This window comes from Zea mays, chromosome 8 (assembly GCF_902167145.1).
Source record: "Zea mays cultivar B73 chromosome 8, Zm-B73-REFERENCE-NAM-5.0, whole genome shotgun sequence".
Taxonomy (NCBI): Eukaryota; Viridiplantae; Streptophyta; class Magnoliopsida; order Poales; family Poaceae; genus Zea; species Zea mays.
The window spans coordinates 136629552-136647662 of record NC_050103.1 but is presented as its reverse complement, the minus strand read 5'-3'; the positions used below and the strand labels follow the sequence as shown (position 1 = coordinate 136647662).

At 46.3% G+C, this 18111-nt stretch overlaps 1 protein-coding gene across 1 annotated transcript; it reads left to right on the top strand.

The window, feature by feature from the left end:
- Positions 1 to 12579: 12579 nt before the first annotated feature.
- LOC100383760 (uncharacterized) lies at positions 12580 to 14241 on the top strand. The gene has a single exon (NM_001176395.1). It carries the CDS (start codon positions 13649 to 13651, stop codon positions 14237 to 14239), a length of 591 nt encoding a protein of 196 aa, NP_001169866.1. The 5' UTR covers positions 12580 to 13648; the 3' UTR covers positions 14240 to 14241.
- The last annotated feature ends 3870 nt before the right edge of the window (positions 14242 to 18111 follow it).

The window sequence follows — 18111 nt, the reverse complement described above, 5'->3', positions numbered from 1 at the left end:
CAAACACGACGCAGGGAGTTTACAACTCAAGAAGTGCTCTAATCTCAAATATGATGATCCGATTGCTTGGTTGCGAAGTCTAGGCGTCTTAGGATGTTTAGAGAATGCTTGGTGCTGTGCTCCATGCGCCTAGGGGTCCTTTTTATAGCCCCAAGGCAGCTAGGAGTCGTTGGAGATTCATTTGGAAGGCAATTCTTGCCTTCTGTCGGGTGGCGCACCGGACAGTTCGGTGCACCACCGGACATGAACAGTCCCTGTCCGGTGCCTGATCTCCTTACTTTTCTGGTGAAGCTGATCGTCGCGCCCTCGGTCTTCTTGGCGCATCGGACAGTCCGGTGCGACCAAGTGACCGTTGGCTCGGGCCACGTGTCGCCCGTTGATCGCGCTGCCGACCTTTAGCCACGGGCACCGTTGGCTCACCGGACAGTCCGGTGATTTTTAGCCGAAGCGCCCTTGGCAAATTCCTGAGAGCGACGAGTTCATCGTCGAGCCAGCCTAGGCACCGGACACTGTCCGCTGCATACCGAACAGTCCGGTGCACCCTAGGCTGGTGCATGTTTGGCCGAACTCATGCCAAACTTCTTCAATTTAATTTCTTTTTATTTGGCAAGATTCCTGGCACTTAAATAAATATGCTAGTATCCAAAAACAATTTAATAAGGCCGGACACATACCTTGATTCTTTGATTTGCATCTTTCAACCACTTTGCACTTATGAACCAAAGTAATTTGTGTTGGTCGTCTAATCACCAAAACATTTATAGAAATGGCCCAAAGGCACATTTCCCTTTTAGTTATCTTACCAAACAAAGGCAATTAGGAAGGAGCAATACCATAACAACTTTGGGTATTACAGCTTCGTGCCCCACTCTAAGGCAAGTTATCACGTGCCAACTTTTCGAAAGAAATGGTTGGGCTCTTGGATGAAGCAATGGTTCTATGTGAAGAATGATCTGAGTGAAAGAAAAGATGTGAGGGGCATTATTTAGCGAGCCATATGGTCACGCTTCGGCATTAGAAGGCTGTCCATTGCAATTGGGAACGAAGTGCAGGCGTGTTTAATGGCTTTCAACATAGTGTGCACTTACATTGGTACCAGAGTTTTGGTACAAGAGCACATTGCTTACAAGGTGTGTGGCAGAACCTCCCAAGTTATTGGGCCCACATGCACATGTCCTTGTCTCAAAGACCTCAGACGACTATGCATGTGCACCAGATAACTTAAAAGGATCTATCCGAGTGTCCCAAGGACCCCGGATAAACCACTTACAACCAGAACCGCGGGATTAAGTAACACAAATCACACACACCAATATTTTACAGCGGAAATCTTATTACCAAATTTTACAAGTTACAAAAATTTTAATTCGTACATGATCGGAGTGATTACTACAGTGATTCAAAGAAAGAAACTTTGAACTGTTATAAATTATTTATAGTTTTGAAATATATGCTAGCTCAAGTGACCATCCTCAATAAGAAGATAAAGACAGGGTATACTTATATAAGAAGGCCGAGCCCACCGGCACTTAACACCATCAACAACAGCACAAAACTATAACCTGAAAAACAACAGGGAATAAAACCCTGAGTATGGAATTACTCAGCAAGACTTACCCGACTAAAGAAAAGACTCCTAAGGGTATGCTGGTTAAATAGGAATCAAGGAGAGGTTTTAGCAAGAATCAAATTAGATACTTTTGCAGAAATAGCTTACTAAAGTGAGTCCTTACTTTCAATATTTTAACGCCAGATTAAATATTAATAGACTCTGTTTGCATCTGGTCTAATTTCACCATCTCATCAATACAACATCATTTTTATTCATGAGGTTCACATCCTGGCTTAGGTTGTAGGGCAGTGACCAAGTCTTCATAACCGCGAAGGTACGACGATCCGAATCGATTATACTCAGCTGAGGATCTCCGATCACACGACATATGTAGCACTTAACCCTTGCATATGTCAACCCGCCACCGAGGTTCTTAAGACCAGATCAGGTTCACGTCAACCAAGAGCACAGATACACCACCGTCTAGCCTCTTGCCACGGAGGGTACACGCTACTCTCACCACCGCTCCACTCCCAATGCGTGTTATCTCATCACCTGTTCCTAGCCCAAGTTCCGATTTAAGTACTTTCATCCTTAGGATTGTTTGTTTTCCTTAGGACAAAAAGAGCATTTTAGGGAACTTTGCAGTAAGATCCCACCACACTCTCAATGAAAATATTCTTGCAGGTAGAAGCCATCTTTCCTCAGGATAACCCCTGAGCAAGGCCTTAACGCAAAAGACAACCTCTATCCACAAGATCTAAGCAGGGCTAAGCATTTTTATAAATCATATTTTGATACTTCACCAGAAGTATCTATAAAGGTATGGATTTCAAGGAAGACAATGCATCCAAGGGTTTCCAAGCAACTCCTATAAACCTAATGCACATTCACTAGACTTAAAGTGTGTAAAAATAATTTGAAAACACAAGGAAGGGGTTGCATGCACCGGGGCTTGCCTGGGTAACACTAGGTTAGTGTTTGTTAGACGATGTCCACTTGACGATCACCCTTGTCCTAGCACTTGATCAGGCAGGTTCGTTCATCAGCATCACCCTGTGGAGTAGCCCGCGCTTGGGGTCGATGAAAGTCGCCTAGAGGGGGGGTGAATAGGGCGAATCTGAAATTCTCAAAAATAATCACAACTACAAGCCGGGTTAGGGTTAGAAATATAATATAGTCTGCGAGAGAGGGTGCAAAACAAATCGCAAGCGAATAATGAAGTGAGGCACGCGGATTTGTTTTACCGAGGTTCGGTTCTCTCAAACCTACTCCACGGGGAGGAGGCCACAAAGGCCGGGTCTCTTTCAACCCTTTCCCTCTCTCAAACGGTCCCTCGGACCGAGTGAGCTTTCTCTTCTCAATCACTTGGAACTCAAAGTTCCTACAAGGACCACCACAAGATTGGTGTCTCTTGCCTCAATTACAAGTGAGTTTGATCGCAAGAAAGAATCAAGAAAGAAGAAAGCAATCCAAGCGCAAGAGCTCGAAAGAACACAAGCAAATCTCTCTCTCTAATCACTAGGGCGTTGTGTGGAATTTGGAGAGGATTTGATCTCTTTGGTGTGTCTAGAATTGAATGCTAGAGCTCTTGTAAGTAGTTGAGAAGTGGAAAACTTGGATGCCATGAATGGTGGGTGGTTGGGGGTATTTATAGCCCCAACCACCAAACTAGCCGTTTGGTGAGGCTGTCTGTTCGATGGCGCACCGGACAGTCCGGTGCACACAAGACATGTCCGGTGCGACAGCCACGTCACCAAAAGCCGTTGGGTTCGACCGTTGGAGCTCTGTCTTCTGGGCCCGCCTTGATGTCCGGTGGCGCACCGGACATGTACTGTAGAGTGTCCGGTGCGCCAGCATGGGCGTGCCTGACCTCTGCGCGCGCAGCGCGTGCATTTAATGTGTCGCAGGTAGCCGTTGGCGCCGAAATAGTCGTTGCCCCGCTGTTACACCGGATAGTCGGTGTACACCGGACAGTCCGGTGAATTATAGCGGAGCAGCCGAAGTGAATTCCCGAGGCTGGCGAGTTCCGGAGGCCGCTCTTCCTTGGAGCACCGGACATGTCCGGTGTACACCGGACAGTCCGGTGAATTATAGCGGAGTCGCCTCTGGAATTTCCCGAAGGTGAGCAGTTCGGAGTTGGAGTCCTCTGGTGCACCGGACATGTCCGGTGGCACACCGGACAGTCCGGTGCGCCAGACCAGAGGTGCCTTCGGTTGACCCTTGCTCCTTTGTTTGAACCCAATACTTGGTCTTTTTATTGGCTAAGTGTGAACCTTTGGCACCTGTATAACTTATACACTCGAGCAAACTAGTTAGTCCAAATATTTGTGTTGGGCAATTCAGCCACCAAAATTAATTAGGGACTAGGTGTAAGCCTAATTCCCTTTCAATCTCCCCCTTTTTGGTGATTGATGCCAACACAAACCAAAGCAAATATAAAAGTGCATAATTGAACTAGTTTGCATAATGTAAGTGCAAAGGTTGCTTTGGAATTGAGCCAATATAAATACTTACAAGATATGCGTGGATTGTTTCTTTTATTTTTAACATATTGGACCACGCTTGCACCACATGTTTTGTTTTTGCAAATTCTTTTGTAAATTCTTTTCAAAGTCATTTTGCAAGATAGTCAAAGGTAAATGAATAAGATTTTGAGAAGCATTTTCAAGATTTGAAATTCTCTCCCCTTGTTCCAAATGCTTTTCCTTTGGCTAAACAAAACTCCCCCTCAAATAAATTCTCCTCTTAGTGTTCAAGAGGGTTTTAAGATATCAAGTTTTAAAAATACTACTTGCTCCCCCTTTAGAACACAAAGAGATACTAATTTGAAATTTTCAAATTGAAAACCATTAATTTTAAAATTAGGGTGGTGGGTGCGGTCCTTTTGTTTTGGGCTCATACTTTCTCCCCCTTTGGCATTAATCGCCAAAAACGGATACTTTGAGTGAGATATAAGCCCTTTGCAAACTATTTTCTCCCCTTTGGCAAATAAAACATATGAGTGAAGATTATACCAAAGATGGAGAGTGATGCGGAGCGACGACGAAGGATGAGTAGAGTGGAGTGGAAGCCTTTGTCTTCGCCGAAGACTCCAATTCCCTTTCAATATACCTATGACTTGGTTTGAAATACACTTGAAAACACATTAGTCATAGCATATATAAAAGAGACATGATCAAAGGTATACTTATGAGATATGTGCAAGTTAGCAAAAGAAGTTCCTGGAATCAAGAATATTGAGCTCATGCCTAAGTTTGGTAAAAGTTTGTTCATCAAGAGGCTTGGTAAAGATATCGGCTAATTGATCTTTAGTGTTAATGTATGAAATCTCGATATCCCCCTTTTGTTGGTGATCCCGAAGAAAATGATACCGAATGGCTATGTGTTTAGTGCGGCTATGCTCAACGGGATTATCCGCCATGCAGATTGCACTCTCATTATCACATAGAAGAGGAACTTTGGTTAATTTGTAACCATAGTCCCGCAGGGTTTGCCTCATCCAAAGTAATTGCGCGCAACAATGGCCTGCGGCAATGTACTCGGCTTCGGCGGTAGAAAGAGCGACCGAATTTTGCTTCTTTGAAGCCCAAGACACCAAGGATCTTCCCAAGAATTGGCAAGTCCCCGATGTGCTCTTCCTATTAATATTACACCCCGCCCAATCGGCATCCGAATAACCAATTAAATCAAATGTGGATCCCCGAGGGTACCAAAGCCCAAACTTAGGTGTGTAAGCCAAATATCTCAAGATTCGTTTTACGGCCGTAAGGTGGGATTCCTTAGGGTCGGATTGGAATCTTGCACACATGCATACGGAAAGCATAATGTCCGGTCGAGATGCACATAAATAAAGCAATGAACCAATCATCGACCGGTATACCTTTTGATCCACAGACTTACCTCCCGTGTCGAGGTCGAGATGCCCATTTGTTCCCATGGGAGTCTTGATGGGCTTGGCATCCTTCATTCCAAACTTGCTTAGAATGTCTTGAGTATACTTCGTTTGGCTAATGAAGGTGCCCTCTTGGAGTTGCTTGACTTGGAATCCTAGAAAATACTTCAACTCCCCCATCATAGACATCTCGAATTTTTGTGTCATGATCCTACTAAATTCTTCACATGTAGATTCGTTAGTAGAACCAAATATGATATCATCAACATAAATTTGGCATACGAACAAATCATTATCAAGAGTTTTAGTGAACAAAGTAGGATCGGCCTTGCCGACTTTGAAGCCATTAGCAATAAGGAAATCTCTAAGGCATTCATACCACGCTCTTGGGGCTTGCTTGAGCCCATAAAGCGCCTTAGAGAGCCTATAGACATGATTAGGATACTCACTGTCTTCAAAGCCGGGAGGTTGCTCAACATAGACCTCCTCCTTGATTGGTCCGTTGAGGAAGGCACTCTTCACGTCCATTTGGTAAAGCTTGAAGCCATGGTAAGTAGCATAGGCCAATAATATACGAATTGACTCAAGCCTAGCTACGGGTGCATAGGTTTCACCAAAATCCAAACCTTCGACTTGTGAATACCCCTTGGCCACGAGTCGAGCTTTGTTCCTTGTCACCACACCATGCTCGTCTTGCTTGTTTCGGAAGACCCACTTGGTTCCTACAACATTTTGATTAGGACGTGGAACTAAATGCCATACCTCATTCCTTGTGAAATTGTTGAGCTCCTCTTGCATCGCCATCACCCAATCCGAGTCTTGTAGTGCTTCCTCTACCCTGTGTGGCTCAATAGAGGAAACAAAAGAGTAATGCTCACAAAAATGTGCAACCCGAGATCGAGTAGTTACCCCCTTATGAATGTCGCCGAGGATGGTGTCGACGGGGTGATCTCGTTGGATTGCTTGGTGGACTCTTGGGTGTGGCGGCCTTGGTTGTTCATCCTCCTTGTCTTGATCATTTGCATCTCCCCCTTGATCATTGCCGTCATCTTGAGGTGGCTCATCTCTTTGATCTTCTCCTTCATCAACTTGAGCCTCGTCCTCATTTTGGGTTGGTGGAGATGCTTGCGTGGAGGAGGATGGTTGATCTTGTGCATTTGAAGGCTCTTCGGATTCCTTAGGACACACATCCCCAATGGACATGTTCCTTAGCGCGATGCACGGAGCCTGTTCTTCACCTATCTCATCAAGATCAACTTGCTCTACTTGAGAGCCATTAGTTTCATCAAACACAACGTCACAAGAAACTTCAACTAGTCCTGAGGACTTGTTAAAGACTCTATATGCCCTTGTGTTTGAGTCATATCCTAGTAAAAAGCCTTCTACAGTTTTAGGAGCAAATTTAGATTTTCTACCTCTTTTAACAAGAATAAAACATTTGCTACCAAAAACTCTAAAATATGAAATATTTGGCTTTTTACCGGTTAGGAGTTCATAGGATGTCTTCTTGAGGATTCGGTGTAGATATAACCGGTTGATGGCGTAGCAAGCGGTGTTGACCGCCTCGGCCCAAAACCGATCCGGTGTCTTGTACTCATCAAGCATGGTTCTTGCCATGTCCAATAGAGTTCGATTCTTCCTCTCCACTACACCATTTTGTTGTGGGGTGTAGGGAGAAGAGAACTCATGCTTGATGCCCTCCTCCTCAAGGAAGCCTTCTATTTGTGAGTTCTTGAACTCTGTCCCGTTGTCGCTTCTAATTTTCTTGATCCTTAAGCCGAACTCATTTTGAGCCCGTCTCAAGAATCCCTTTAAGGTCTCTTGGGTATGAGATTTTTCCTGCAAAAAGAACACCCAAGTGAAGCGAGAATAATCATCCACAATAACTAGACAGTACTTACTCCCGCCGATGCTTATGTAAGCAATCGGGCCGAATAAATCCATGTGTAGGAGTTCCAGTGGCCTGTCACTTGTCATGATGTTCTTGTGTGGATGATGAGTGCCAACTTGCTTCCCGGCTTGGCATGCGCTACAAATCCTGTCTTTCTCAAAATGCACATTTGTTAGTCCTAAAATGTGTTCTCCCTTTAGAAGCTTATGAAGATTCTTCATTCCAACATGGGCTAATCGGCGGTGCCAGAGCCAACCCAAGTTAGTCTTAGCAATTAAGCAAGTGTCGAGTTCAGCTCTATCAAAATCTACCAAGTATAGCTGACCCTCTAACACTCCCTTAAATGTTATTGAATCATCACTTCTTCTAAAGACAGTGACACCTACATCAGTAAATAGACAGTTGTAGCCCATTTGACATAACTGGGATACGGAAAGCAAATTGTAATCTAAAGAATCTACAAGAAAAACATTGGAAATAGTATGGTCAGGTGATATAGCAATTTTACCCAATCCTTTGACCAAACCTTGATTTCCATCCCCGAATGTGATAGCTCGTTGGGGATCTTGGTTTTTCTCATATGAGGAGAACATCTTCTTCTCCCCTGTCATGTGGTTTGTGCACCCGCTGTCGAGTATCCAACTTGATCCCCCGGATGCATAAACCTACAAAACAATTTTAGTTCTTGACTTTGGGTACCCAAACGGTTTTGGGTCCTTTGGCATTAGAAACAAGAACTTTGGGTACCCAAACACAAGTCTTGGAGCCCTTGTGTTTGCCCCCAACAAACTTGGCAACTACTTTGCCGGATTTGTTAGTCAAAACATAAGATGCATCAAAAGTCTTAAATGAAATGCTATGATCATTTGATGCAATAGGAGTTTTCTTTCTAGGCAACTTAGCACGGGTTGGTTGCCTAGAGCTAGATGTCTCACCCTTATACATAAAAGCATGGTTAGGGCCAGAGTGAGACTTCCTAGAATGAGTTCTCCTAATTTTGCTCTCGGGATAACCGGCAGGGTATAAAATGTAACCCTCGTTATCCTGAGGCATGGGAGCCTTGCCCTTAACAAAGTTAGACAAGTTCTTAGGAGGGGCATTAAGTTTGACATTGTCTCCCCTTTGGAAGCCAATGCCATCCTTGATGCCAGGGCGTCTCCCATTATAGAGCATACTTCTAGCAAATTTAAAATTTTCATTTTCTAAGTTATGCTCGGCAATTTTAGCATCTAATAATGTTATATGATCATTTTGTTGTTTAATTAAAGCCATGTGATCATGAATAGCATTGATATCAACATCTCTACATCTAGTACAAATAGAAGTGTGCTCAACGGTAGATGTAGAGGGTTTGCAAGATTTTAATTCTACAACCTTAGCATGCAACATATCATTCTTAGTTCTAAGGTCGGAAATAGTGGTATTGCAAACATCAAAATCTTTAGCCTTAGCAATCAAATTTTCATTTTCTACTCTAAGGCTAGCAAGAGAATCATTTAATTTCTTAATCTTAGCAAGCAAATCATCATTATCATTTCTAAGATTGGGAATTGAAGCATCACAAACATGAGAATCAACCTTAGCAATTAATCTAGCATTTTCATTTCTAAGGTTGTCTATAGTCTCATGGCAAGTGCTTAGCTCACTAGACAATTTTTCACATTTTTCGACTTGTTGAGCATAAGCATTTTTAACCTTAACATGCTTTTTATTTTCCTTGATTAGGAAGTCCTCTTGGGAGTCCAAGAGATCATCCTTCTCATGGATGGCACTAATTAGTTCATTTAATTTTTCTTTTTGTTGCATGTTTAGGTCGGCAAAAAGGGTACGCAAATTATTTTCCTCATCACTATCATTATCATCACTAGAGGATTCATATTTAGTGGAGGATTTAGATTTAACCTTCTTCCTTTTGTCGTCCTTTGCCATGAGGCACTTGTGGCCGACGTTGGGGAAGAGGAGTCCCTTGGTGACGGCGATGTTGGCGGCGTCCTCGTCGGAGGAGGACTCGGTGGAGCTCTCGTCGGAGTCCCACTCCCGGCAAACACGGGCATCACCGCCTTTCTTCTTGTAGTACTTCTTCTTTTCTCTCCTCTTTCCCTTCTTGTCGTCGCCCCTGTCACTGTCACTAGACATAGGACATTTTGCAATAAAATGACCGGGCTTACCACATTTGTAGCACACTTTCTTGGAGCGGGGTTTATAGTCCTTCCCCCTCCGTTGCTTGAGGATTTGGCGAAAGCTTTTGATGATTAAGGCTATCTCCTCATTGTCGAGCTTGGAGGCATCAATTGGTTGTCTACTCGATGTAGACTCCTCTTTCTTCTCCTCCGTCGCCTTGAATGCCACCGGTTGTGCTTCGGACGTGGAGGGTTCATCAAGCTCGTTGATCTTCTTTGAGCCCTTGATCATACATTCAAAGCTCACAAAATTCCCGATTACTTCCTCGGGAGTCATTAGTGTATATCTTGGATTACCACGAATTAATTGTACTTGAGTAGGGTTAAGGAAAATAAGTGATCTTAGAATAACCTTAACCACCTCGTGGTCATCCCATTTCTTGCTCCCGAGGTTGCGCACTTGGTTCACCAAGGTTTTGAGCCGGTTGTACATATCTTATGGCTCCTCCCCTTGGCGAAGACGGAAGCGACCGAGCTCCCCCTCGATCGTTTCCCGCTTGGTGATCTTGGTGAGTTCATCACCCTCGTGCGCGGTCTTGAGAAGGTCCCAAATCTCCTTTGCATTCTTCAACCCTTGTACCTTGTTGTATTCCTCCTTGCTTAGAGAGGCGAGGAGTATGGTTGTAGCTTGAGAGTTGAAGTGCTCGATTTGGGCCACTTCGTCCGTATCATAATCCTCATCCCCTATGGATGGTACCTATGCTCCAAACTCAACAACATTCCATATACTTTTGTGGAGTGAGGTTAGATGAAATTTCATTAAGTCACTCCACCTAGCATAATCTTCGCCATCAAAAGTTGGCAGTTTGCCTAATGGAACGGAAAGTAATGGAGTATGTCTAGATGTACGAGGATAGTGTAAGGGGATCTTACTAAACTTCTTGCGCTCTTGGCGCTTAGAAGTTACGGACGGTGCATCAGAGTCGGAGGTAGATGTTGATGAAGTGTCGGTCTCGTAGTAGACCACTTTCCTCATTCTCTTGTGCTTGTCGCCTTTCCGATGCGACTTGTGGGAAGAAGATTTTTCCTTCTTCTCTTTGTGGTAAGAAGAAGAAGATCTTTTCTCCTTCCGTTTGGAGGAGTCCTTCTTCTTCTCCTTCCTCTTGGTGCGGGACTCTTCCGATGAAGTGCTCCCTTGGCTCGTAGTGGGCTTGTCGCCGGTCTCCATCTCCCTCTTGGTGTGATCTCCCGACATCACTTCGAGCGATTAGGCTCTAATGAAGCACCGGGCTCCGATACCAATTGAAAGTCGCCTAGAGGGGGGTGAATAGGGCGAAACTGAAATTCTCAAAAATAATCACAACTACAAGCCGGGTTAGCGTTAGAAATATAATAGAGTCCACGAGAGAGGGTGCAAAACAAATCGCAAGCGAATAATGAAGTGAGGCACGCAGATTTGTTTTACCGAGGTTCGGTTCTCTCAAACCTACTCCCCGTTGAGGAGGCCACAAAGGCCGGGTCTCTTTCAACCCTTTCCCTCTCTCAAACGGTCCCTCGGACCGAGTGAGCTTTCTCTTCTCAATCACTTGGAACTCAAAGTTCCTACAAGGACCACCACAAGATTGGTGTCTCTTGCCTCAATTACAAGTGAGTTTGATCGCAAGAAAGAATCAAGAAAGAAGAAAGCAATCCAAGCGCAAGAGCTCGAAAGAACACAAGCAAATCTCTCTCTCTAATCATTAGGGCGTTGTGTGGAATTTGGAGAGGATTTGATCTCTTTGGTGTGTCTAGAATTGAATGCTAGAGCTCTTGTAAGTAGTTGAGAAGTGGAAAACTTGGATGCCATGAATGGTGGGTGGTTGGGGGTATTTATAGCCCCAACCACCAAACTAGCCGTTTGGTGAGGCTGTCTGTTTGATGGCGCACCGGACAGTCTGGTGCACACCGGACATGTCCGGTGCGACAGCCACGTCACCAAAAGCTGTTGGGTTCGACCGTTGGAGCTCTGTCTTCTGGGCCCGCCTTGATGTCCGGTGGCGCACCGGACATGTACTGTAGAGTGTCCGGTGCGCCAGCATGGGCGTGCCTGACCTCTGCGCGTGCAGCGCGCGCATTTAATGCGTCGCAGGTAGCCGTTGGCGCCGAAATAGTCGTTGCCCCGCTGTTACACCGGACAGTCCGGTGAATTATAGCGGAGCAGCCGAAGTGAATTCCCGAGGCTGGCGAGTTCCGGAGGCCACTCTTCCTTGGAGCACCGGACATATCCGGTGTACACCGGACAGTCCGGTGAATTATAGCGGAGTCGCCTCTGGAATTTCCCGAAGGTGAGCAGTTCGGAGTTGGAGTCCTCTGGTGCACCGGACATGTCCGGTGGCACACCGGACAGTCCGGTGTGCCAGACCAGAAGTGCCTTCGGTTGACCCTTGCTCCTTTGTTTGAACCCAATACTTGGTCTTTTTATTGGCTAAGTGTGAACCTTTGGCACCTGTATAACTTATACACTCCAGCAAACTAGTTAGTCCAAATATTTGTGTTGGGCAATTCAACCACCAAAATTAATTAGGGACTAGGTGTAAGCCTAATTCCCTTTAAGTCGACTTGAGTCATCTTCCGCATCACGTGATTAATTATCGCACCTGAATGAAATGCATTATCCATATGAATGCATATAGACAGGAATATCAAAAACCCTAAATAGTGCTACGCGATGACGAATTTAAACAGCTAGCGGCGAGGCGTTGTACAATTTTGTACGGAATCACTAGTTATTAATATATGACTACACGCAATAATTACGCTTCTCGAACCTAACGCAAACATCACGAACAACAAACTATACATATGAAATACAATTAGCATAATCACAACTTATCAGTTAATTAATTAAATTCTGAACTAATCCCTTGCCTTATAAATTATACTATATCTTTATAAATGATTAAAATATTTTATCATCACACATGTCTACCAAAATTCTACTCGGTCCACTAATTCAGCTAAGTGATCGGAATAGCGAAATAACTCGCTATAACTGAACCTGGCTCGATAATCGCAAGAACTGCGAAGTCGACGAGAGTTTCGTGACTTACGCAATTTATCGAGCACCCTAATGAGCCTCTCACTAACACATTAATTTATTCAACGATCGAACTATACTGAATAATTTATCAGCTTACCATTTCCACAGCTGACATGAATCCACGAGATCGGTAGCGATTTTCCGATCCAAGCAATTTGTCGAACGCTTGGGGAATATCGTGCTGCTAGCTTCGTCTTCACCCGATTCTTGGAATTTCTTAATGACACACGGATCGACGACAATCAGGAGGGTGACGTATATAGAGCTGTACTCGCGACGCGACGACGTTAACCGGCAAAGCTGAGCGAGCCGAGAGGGCGCACCGGCGAGCAGGAAACCACGCGAGTATAAGATGTGGAAAACGACGGGCTCGACAACACGCGAAGCGACAACAGTCGAATCGACAACAAAGCGTTGTCGAATTCGATGAACACGACCACAGTCGCATGCTGACGCGGTCAAGATAATTGTGGCTAGCAAGCTTGCGACAGAGCGATGATGGCGCGACACGACAAACTAAAACAGGGATACGACAACATGAGGCTTGATTCAACGCGGGGACTCGACGCGGAAACTTGACACGCCGTGGCGAGCAGAGAACTTCGCGCGCGCACTAGAAGAGTTCGACACGCGCAGCAGGGGCGAGCAGCAGGCGCCGAGCTGCGCGCAGGCACGCGACGGCCACGGCAAGGAAGCTCCGCGAGCTGAGCGACTGCGCGTCCGTCAAGCAGAGCAGGGCAGTCGTGCCATGGGAAGAAGCAGCGCGCGGCGAGGGAAGCAGACTCCGGCAAATCCCAGGGCGCGGCCATGGGAGACTCGGTAGGGGCACGACCGAGCAGAAATGGAGCTCGGCAAACTCCATGGGCGAGCAGAGCGCAGGGCGCTCCGGCCAGGCGAGCAGGGAGAGCACGCCATGACTGGAAACTTGGGGAATAAATAAAAAAACGCGGCGCGCAGAGAGAAGCGGCTGCCAGACGCCGTAGGAGACGGGCGCCGAGCAAGCAGAGGAGACGGGGCGCGATCCGAGCTCCGCGACACACAGGAAGATGAAGAAAAGCGGCTCGGCTGGGAGATCCGGCCAGGTACGTCCGTGAGGAGCTCGCGGCGCGCCATGGGAGCTTCACGAGCGAGATCGGAGCAGGGAGAGAAGGGGCGACCGAGCGCCGTCTCCCGCGGCGAGCACCGACGAGCAGCAGGGCACGACCATGGATGGAGCCGGGTTGGAGCTGGAGGGAGCTCGGCTGGGACTGGTCAGAGGGTCGCGGCTCGCGCAAGGAGCAAGGAGGAAGACGCGGTAGAGGGGATGAGCAGCGGACGCGGCTGGAGCAGAGCTCACGCGCAGGAAAAAAAATGGAGCGCCATGGCACCACTCGACTGGAAGCAGACCAGAGAGAGAAAAAGGAGTGGCTGCGCGCTAGAGGAGAGATCGAGCGACCGGGCGACGAGGAACAGGGACGCCGTGGCCAGGAAAAGCAGGGGGCAGAGCGAGCTTGCGGCCATGGCAGGGGCTCCAAATCCTGCGCAGAGAAAAACAGGACAGGGGCAGGGAAGAAGACGCCTGGAATCCGAGCAAGGGCTTGGCCGGGACGCGTCAAGTGAAGCTTCAGGGCGCGCGTGCTTGAATTTTATGCTTGAGTTGAGCGGCGGCTGGATAAGCGCGCAGGGAAAAGAAAATCCAGAGCCACGAACAGAGAAGGGATGAGAACGAGTGAACGACGGTGAAAAAAATCTGCGGGAGGTAGACGACGATTTTATCAATACGATGTGCTGGAGATATAAAGGGAGGCTGGTAGAAGTGCTCACAAGGATTTTAAAAACGAATCGAACAGAAAAGCAATGTACCTAGATAATTTCCAAGAATTTAGATAATTTATTCTGTGTGATTCGACTAATATTAGCCGAAACCATATCGGCTAAGGTATTTTTAATCTGCGAATGTATACGATATAGATAGTAAATGTAACACGGTTTTGATTTGACGAATACTCGGAAGCCGGATGAATTCGTACCGTTAACTCACCTTTTTAAATCAAGGCGAAAAGCAACGGACCGAATTAAACATATTTCGGCATTGATAATTTGTTCGGCGTGATTTGACCGAAATTAGCCGAAACCAGATCCGCAAATGCATACGCGATTTCGTCGCCAAACAGCGTGCCGAAGAATAAATTGAATTATATCCTCGCACACGATTTCGCTCAGACGACACACGATTCGGATTATTTTGCACCGAGTATTTTAGCTGTTGAGTTCAAATTAATCTGTCTGGAATACAAAGGCGTAAAAGTAGGTCGAGCTTCTGAATTCGGATTCGCGCGGCGATGAATTTTAAATATTCACCGGATGTACCGATTCTCGGAACGACGATGTCCCGAACATCACGAAAATTTTGGAAGAGCCCGAATAAATAGAAGTAAAAATGATGTCGCACTCGCGACAAACGGAACAGATGCGATATTAAAATCGCGATAAGCGAGGATGATTAAAATTTAAAATCCGTTTTATCCACTGATATTGCGTGCTTAAATTCATACTCGTTGTCGAGCAGAATATAAACACCTGGGGTGTTACAAGGTGTGGCCTCTTATGAATGATTAGGAGTGTAACACCCCAGGTGTTTATATTCTGCTCGACAACGAGTACGGATTTAAGCACGTGATATCAGTAAATAAGACAGACACTAAGGTCTAATTATTTTTGCCTATCGCGATTTTAGTATCGCATCTGTTTCGTTTGTCGCGAGTGCGACATCGTTATTATTTTTATCTGTCCGGGCTCTTCCTGAATTTTTGTGCTGTTCGGAACATATTTGTTCTGAAAATCGGTGCGTCCGGTGATTATTTAAAATACATCGCTCGCGCAAATACGAATTCGGAAGCCCGACTCATTCGGATGATTTTATCCCGGGCAAATTAATTTGAACTCGACAACTAAAATGTACAAGGCAAAATAATTTGTATCGCGCGAAATCTTGCGCGAGGTTATGACCTAATTTATTCTTCAGCACGCTGTTTCGACGACGAAATCGCGTATACATTCGCAGATATGGTTCCGGCTAATTTCAGTCAAATCGCAGAGCAAATTATCGATGCCGGAATCAGTGTAATTCAGTATGTTGTTTCTCGCCCAAGTCCAAACCTTCAAATATAAATGAAGGGTGCGGAAATATCTATCGAATCAAATTCTGTCTAAATATTGTGTTCAATATTGTTTTCGGTTCACCCTTTTGTTGTCCCTTTTAAATCTCAACTAGAAAACGGGCTAGTGCTGTGTCGAATAATTCCAGAGTCTAGCATCTCCGAGACCTGTCTCTCTATCTCGTCCTTCACTACCGGGGCATACCTGTAGGGCCGAATGAATACCGGTTGAGCACCTGGCAGTAGTGGGATGGTATGATCACAAGATCGTGAAGGAGGTAGGCCTTTAGGAGACTCGAAGACCGACTGGAACTGCTTAATAACTTGGGCAATCCTTGGGTCTAATTGGGTATCTGTATGGGTATCAGCAGCGGAATGCAGCAAATAAACCACATGTAGCAGGTGCTTGTTATCAGAAGAAAAGTTACCCTGTAACACTGCTTGCTTGCCCTGGTAAGAAAATGACAGCCACCTTTCCGACCAATGTATCTTCATTGGACTAAACTTTTCAAGCCAGTCCATGCCTAGAACTATATCATAAGATTGTAATGGAAACACTCGGAAATCAGTGACGAACACATGACCTTGGACTGACCACTGTGTTGACTTGAATACTTGATTGCAAGGAACGACCCCTCCATCTGCCACGTGCACCAACACTTGTGTAGGCAAAAGTGACATCCCAGAAAGTTTAGCAGCCAGAGATGTACTGACAAACGAGTGGTAACTGCTTGAGTCCAGAAGGATGATAACCATGTGACCTTGGCATTCACCAATAAGCTGCATTGTGTGCCGCCTGGACGGATCGGTGACCGATGACAATGAGAGAGACAACAATTCTTGTGTTGGGGTGGTCTCAGCGTCCACTGGAGAAGATTGAGTATTATCTTCTAAGAGTTGCCACATCTCCTCGAGCACATGTAACTGCACTGTAGGGGAGCAACGATGCCCGGGAGACCACTTCTCTGCACACCTGTCGCACAGTCCCCTCGCACGCCGGTAGGCCTTCATAGACGAAAGCTTTTCGTCCAGTGGACGGGGACGTGCAGCCTCTGTTGGGGGAGGACGAGGTAGAGGAGTCTGTGTGTGCTTTGGCAATGAGGGTGGAATGAACTTGCGAGTTTCCATCCGAGGTGGCTCCGAGACCTCCTCCTGCAATTGAGCGAGAGCACAGGCAGTATCGAGAGTAGGAGGTCTATGTAAAATTACAGAAGACTTAGGTAGCGTTTGGTTGAAGAGCCAAGTAGAACGGAACCGTTCTGTCCCAGTTTTGTTTGTCCCAGTTTTGTTGTTGTTTGGTTACAAAGTAACTAGAACGGAATGACTCCAATTAGGGAATATTCTCCTCAGATCCGGAACCATTCCGCTCCAAAAAATCAATAGGACGGAGCCGCTCCGTTCCAATCCCGCTCTCACAGTCACGCTCCGTTCCGTTCACTCTGCAACCAAACAAAAAACATAACCGCTCCGTTCCAGATTACCAAACACAGAACAGAGCGGCTCCGTTCCTAGAATCAGAGATGGAACGGCTCCGTTCTACTTGGCTCTTCAACCAAACACTACCTTAATATGTTCCTTCAACCCATCGATGAAACACATGGTATAAAATAAGGGGTCAGTTTTGCTCTGGTATGCCGCTAGCTGATCCACTAATCCAGAAAATTCTTCAATGTAAGCAGCTATGGTAGAAGTCTGTCTAATATGGAATAGCTGGCGGATCAGGTGTTCATATTGATCACGCCCAAAGCGTTCTAAGACCAAGTGACTGAATTCAGCCCAGCTACAATGTTTGACAGGAGTGGCCATGGACTGAAACCAACGCGCTGCGGCACCCGTGAAATGCATTGTCGCGACACGAATCCACACCTTAGGATCAACAAAGTAGATGTCAAAGTAATCCTGGGCTCTACCAAGCCATAGACGAGGGTGTTCCCCATCAAACTGTGGAAATGGAACCTTTGGCAATGGACCAAACTGAGATCCATGAACAGGCCCCGGAGAGAACTCGTAATCTGGATGATTGGATAACTCAGGAGGTTTAATATACGAGGGAAAACCGAAATCGGGCGTACCATTGTGCAGGAGGTGAGTTTGGGCGAATACACGCCCAAAGTCGGCCTCCCGGCTTTGAGAGTCGACGCGGTGCCCCATTGGGCCGTCAGCCGTAGGTCCGACAGGAGTACGCGCGGCGGCTGACCCGTACGCGCCGAGGATTCCAGGTTGAAGATGTGGAGGATCCCGGGGCTCTGGACGCGACGGGGAAGCGATTCTGGCGACGACGGCCTGTACGGAATTGACTCCGTGCTTGATGTCGTCGGTCGTTGATTCGATGACGGGACACCATGAATCGAAGGCCACCGAGGCTGATTCGAGGGCCGCAACGCGTGTCTCGGTGGCGGCAGCCACCCGATCCGCCCGATCTGCCGCAGTCGTAAGG